We start from the raw sequence: 5,381 nt of genomic DNA, 5'->3' as shown, positions 1-5,381 counted from the left end.
AACACCTGGGGCTCTGAGGTGAGGATGGAAGCCTTTTGTAGATAAAGGAAAAGAAATCTGTTTGCACACATTTGAGAGGCTGGAAAACTGTCTTATTCCACTTAGGTTTAGGTGAATTGGCATTAGGGAAGATGTCACTGATTCGCCCCATCTCTTTCCTTTAGTGGCTGCAGCAGCAGCAGTGACACCAGCCGCAGCAGCCGCAGCAGCCGCAGCAGCCGCACCAGCCGCAGCAGCCGCAGCAGCGCCCTGGTTCCTGAGCCCCCGCAGGCTGCAGGCGTTGCTGGCAGTCCATGCTCGTAGAGGAAGTGTGCAGATGGGATTAACGTCCACATGGAGATATGGAAGAGGACCGGGGATTGGCACCGGAACCATGGTCAGCTGGGGGCGCTTCATCTGCCTGGTCGTGGTCACCATGGCAACCTTGTCCCTGGCCCGGCCCTCGTTCAATTTAGTTGAGGATACCACATTAGAGCCGGAAGGTAAGTTATTTAATTTGACTTTCAGGGTACCAGGTTTGTTCTGGGATTTGTCTGGGGGAAGTGGCACTTGATGTTAGAATCAGCTGCCCTCGCATTATAGATGAGTTTCCTAAGAGCGATGGAGAGAGGTCTCTGGGCTCCCCCAAGGCAGAGGTTACTTGGCTGCAGTACTGCAGGTAGAATGGTGTAGTTTGGTGATCTCTTGGTGTGTGTCTTTCTCTGTGCTGGGTGAGGGAGGCAGCCAGCAGTTCACCTTTATCCAGTGCCCAGGACAGCCGCGGAAGGGACATGTCTAGGGAAGATGAATGCCATCGCCAGCCTCCTGCAGTGGCGTTCTTGCTAGAGGGAGATTCTTGTGTCCAGTGTAAAGAATTTCTATTTTCTGACAAAAGGAACTACTAAGGGAAATTGCCAACGTCAGAAATGCTGACCTTTTATTTTCATTGTTTAAGGAGAAAAGAAGGTTCTGAAGTTCAGCACTGAGAGGCTTGACATATTAGATTTTTTTTTAGCCATTGTAATTCATAATACTTAAGCAATGCGTCACAGAGTGGCAGATTCTATTTTAGGTCAACTTGAAAGTGAATATACCAGGAGGTTGCCCACGCTTATGAGAACTTCCAGATCACACAGGGCATGTATTGGTGGTTCAGCTTTGGAAATTTAATTTTAAAGGCACATGGCTGGTTGTGAGGACTGCACGAGGCCAAATTATTCAGCAGGGCAGATTTGGAGTCTTTCTCCCAGATCTTTGGAGACAACCTTAGCCAAGCCTCTACTTGGTGCAGCATTGAAATCTGTCATCAGTAGGGAATATTGGTAGCTGAGTTATTTTTCGAGTGGTAATCCGAGAATAAAACGGCAGATCCCAGCACTCATCGCCACTTAATGAACCTGTTTGCTGAGAGCCCACCTGGTGCCTGCTTGGCTTTGGGAGCCTGCCACGATCCTGAGTGGCGTCTGGGGTCAGCTGAGCTGCTCTGGGAACACATCCTGTGCGTGGGGTGAATGAGCAGATTGCTCACCCGGAGGGGTAGGCTGGGCGAGGACAGAAGGCCCAGCCAGCCAGGACGGTCGGGGAAGCAGGGCTGTGTTCCCATCATGCACTCCGCAATAAGACCCTGTGCACGCGTCATTAAAGGATAAGGACTGAAGCACTTATCCAAAGCAGCAATCGTGTGAGACTGGGGAACTTTTTGTTACACAGAGGTATGGCGGTTTTATAATTAACAGGTGTGGTGACATTGTACTGCTGAGTCTCTGGGAAGGGAATCTGGTAGGAGTTTGTGTCTGAGGCTTGTATAGGCTAGAGCTACAGACAGATTATGGAACTGCCTCTTAGTGACTTGGGCTGTGACATCAAGGTGAATGTAATTTGCAATGGTGATGCATTTTTAAAGGGCTTAATGTGAGGGAAAAGCTTTATTTCTGAAAGTCATGCCTGTACTTCTTTAATTTTGCTAATAATTAAAATGGATGTTTCCCTAATTGTTGGCTTTCCCTTGAGTGCGCACCTCAGCAACAGCTGAGGAAGCTGTGCTGGGATTTCCTGCAGTGTGGGCTTCAGGAAAAAACAGGATCCAGGTTAGGAAAAAATGTCATTTTTCATTTGGATTTTCAGGGCATCATTATTGTGAATTTATTTCAACATAAAGTGTAAAATGCTCCTGGAGGATTTCTTTTACCATATTTAATTATTGCAGGAAGTTTAAAATATGTGTGTACAAGCAGGGAGAGACAGTGAGGCACAGAGGGAAGAAACCATGGAAGGGGAGGAGGTCCCCCAGAAGGTCCTTTGTGTTCGAATTTACATCTCACGATGTGAGTATTGTTGAAAGCAGGTCTTCCCAACTTGGGATCTGCGGATGCACTTAGGGGTTAGGGGCTGAGGTGCATGAAGTCCCTGAAATTGTAGGGAGTATTTTGCGAATGTCCTTTTGTGCATTTTTTTGGGGTTTCTAGTTTCCATGAGGTTTGCATCCAGAGTTGTGAGACATTAAAAAAACATAAATGGTTTAGAGGAAGGTGCGTAACCACAGAAAGAGGAAGCTGTGGAAAAGCATATAAGGCCCTGGACCTCCGTTTCCCTTTCTGTCACCTGAGGATTTGGTAAGGTGCTCTTTGGGGTGTGTTCATTAATATTCAATGAATATCAATATCCTCAAAAGCCTTCTGACTCAAAAGGTTGTTAGGAGGTTTAAGTTTGACCTGGACATAAAGAGCAATTAGCATGGGGCCTGGCATCTAATCAACACCCAGTGCGTGTTACTGTCATCATCCCCACAGGGCTGGGAACGTGGGTCTCCCCAGTGCTCTGGGCTGGCTCAGCCAGTTGCCACAATTGAGAACATCTAGGCATTAGGAGACCCTTCCTATTTCCAGGTGGCTGTGTTTGCTGTCTGTAGGGTTCACACTTTGCTTGTCTGTTAGTCGAATATCGGCAACTGCTTTGAGCCTTAGACCAGTAACTCCATTGCAGGAGTTGTGCTTTGGTGTCAGAGGTGATTAGGAAGGTAATTGAGTTATATAGATGGAAAAGAGTTTTTAACAGCTGGAAGCGGGCTGAGGGCAGCTGTGGTGTAGGCCCTGGTGCTGCTGAGTCGGAGAGTGTGTCCCCCCATCCATCTGTCCTATAGCTTTGGTTGACAGTGAGTTCAGCCTTGACCTTCTACTGCACAAGTAGATCTTAGAAGACCTTTTGCTTTGCTACTTTAGAAGCTCAGTTTAGATATGTCTGTGGGATGAGAGAAAAATGTGTCTGAGAAGTTCCAGGAAGGAGCCTGGATACTCGAGGATCCTTTTCATTTGGCCCATTTGGAAAAGGTTGTGTCTGGTTGCCTTGGCTTTGTACAACATATTATGTCGTATACATATATCATCATATATTATTTGTCTTCTGGACACTTTCTGAAGTTGTAACAGTTGGGTTTGGGTTTACTCAGTTGCCTTAAGACAATCTGTAGAAGATTCAGTTGTTAATATTGCAGATTAAAAATGATTATTTTCAATTGATCATCGTTGTCGGAGATCAGCTGAAGGGTATAAACGCAGTTATTGATTGGGGAGGAGGGGGAGCAGTCCTCAATGCCAAGTACTATTGTGTTGATTAATATTCTAAATATTTAAAGTGTAGTCAAGNGCCGTCCCCAGCTCTTCCTTGGCCCACGTGCTTCTAGTGGCTTGCCCTGGATTCTCCTAGATGTTCACCTTTTTGGGTGCCACTTTGATCTTACATCAAACTTTTCTTCCCAGCATTTCTGACTGGCCATTGGGTGGGACATCGAGGCCCACCTGTACAGATCCCTGTATCTGGGACTTCTGCCACCTGTGGTCATGGAAATGACAAGCACCGAGGCCCACCTGGTCATGTCCCTTCAGAGATTAGGAACAGAGTGTAGGAAAGCCAAAAAAAAAAAAAAAAAAAAATTTCAAGAATGAAAGGGCAGATGCAGAAACACCTACTCTTCCTCCAGCCTGGGCCAGGAAGGGTGTCCCTAGAGGGGAAAAGAGGCCAGGGAATGGAGCCCATATTTAAAGCAAGCAGAGTTCAGTTTGGTGGTTAAAAAACATAAAAAGTGAACTCTGATTGGTTCCAGCTAGATGTGGAGGCAGATCGAGGCTGCTTTAGTTAGCTGAACTTTGCTCTGGTCACTTGCACAGTGAACACCCAGGGGTCGCAGGCATTTAGAAGTGGGAGTTCAGTGTTGGAGGGAAGTAGAAGAATTCTGGACTGGAAGGAGACAAAGCAACTTTCCCTCTTAAAACTTGCAGCCCCGGATGTGATGACAACTTTGAGAGCCTGGCAGAGACAAGAGGGCTGGCACAGACAGGTTTTTCAGATCGCAGGGGGATTGCTGTGGCTTCTTTGAGTTTATTCATTCATTTGTTCCTCAAATAATTTTTTTTTTTAAAAGATGACTGGTAAGGGGATCTCAACCCTTGGCTTGGTGTTGTCAACACCACGCTCAGCCAGTGAGCAAACCCGCCATCCCTATATAGGATCCGAACCCGTGGCCTTGGTGTTATCAGCACCGCACTCTCCCGAGTGAGCCACGGGCTGGCCCATTCCTCAAATAATTTTTGAGACCCTACTATGTACTAGGTTCTGTGGGGATAGAATGGCAATGAAAGAACACTCTCAAGTCCCCTTAAGTGAGGGAGATGGGCATTTGTCAAATAATTGCAAAAAGGAGGGGCTGCTTCCAGCCCAAGGTGAAGCTGCTGTGAAGGAGAAACATGGAGGAGACAGGCTGGAGATGCAGGCGGCCCAGGCCAGAGCACGTGCGCCCACGTTCAGGATTTTCTGGGTTTGCGGACTCTGCAACTTAATGAGGCTGTTTTCTCTTTCAGGAGGTGGGCACCCACCTTGATTCCCCAGCAGATCCACTTGCATTGGGCCCCACTCAATAGCAGCCAGCCTGCCTGCCAGGTGGCCCCTTGTCCAGTTAGGTGATTGTCCAGGGCCTGGTCTCTCCATGGCCCGGTGCTGGCTTCACCTGTTGATGGAGGTGGAACAGAGGCTGCTGGGGGAATGCATGCAGCTAGGCCCGGAGGCTGCCCACCTCTGTTACTGTGAGGTGCCCACCTTGAAGGTATGGCTGGTCAGGGCATCCCAGCAGCCGCCCACCTGCACCTGAGTTGGTCATTTCAGCTTGCTCCCTGAGCATCTCTTTTCTGGCACTGCCTCCAAGTGGCAGAGTTTCTTGCCAGGCCAATATGGAGGCTAGGCAGTCAGGGGAGCCAGGCCAGGCCTGGGCTGGATAGTGACTCTGTTTCCACCTGTGTGCCTAGCCCAGGGTCGCCTTGTCCAGGGGAAGCCAAGATGTTTGGGAGATGTGCACAGACCTTCAAATGCTTCCATCAGATGGCTTCGATCAAATGTTTTGGTCAGAATGCTTC

The 5,381-nt window shown here is 48.2% G+C and overlaps 1 protein-coding gene across 3 annotated transcripts in view; it reads left to right on the top strand.

The window, feature by feature from the left end:
• Positions 1 to 226: 226 nt before the first annotated feature.
• FGFR2 (fibroblast growth factor receptor 2) overlaps positions 227 to 5,381 on the top strand; it is a 106,049-nt gene continuing 100,894 nt past the window's right edge. For all 3 annotated transcript variants that reach the window (XM_008585625.1, XM_008585624.1, XM_008585626.1), the window contains exon 1: positions 227 to 482. In XM_008585625.1, the coding sequence (XP_008583847.1) occupies positions 317 to 482 (166 nt within the window). In that variant the 5' untranslated portion in view covers positions 227 to 316. The remainder of the gene's footprint in view (positions 483 to 5,381) is intronic.

Source organism: Galeopterus variegatus, unplaced genomic scaffold (genome assembly GCF_000696425.1).
Source record: "Galeopterus variegatus unplaced genomic scaffold, G_variegatus-3.0.2 Scaffold3647, whole genome shotgun sequence".
In the NCBI taxonomy this organism is placed as follows: Eukaryota; Metazoa; Chordata; class Mammalia; order Dermoptera; family Cynocephalidae; genus Galeopterus; species Galeopterus variegatus.
The sequence above is the reverse complement of the archived record's forward strand: the minus strand, read 5'-3'. Positions and strand labels throughout refer to the sequence as shown.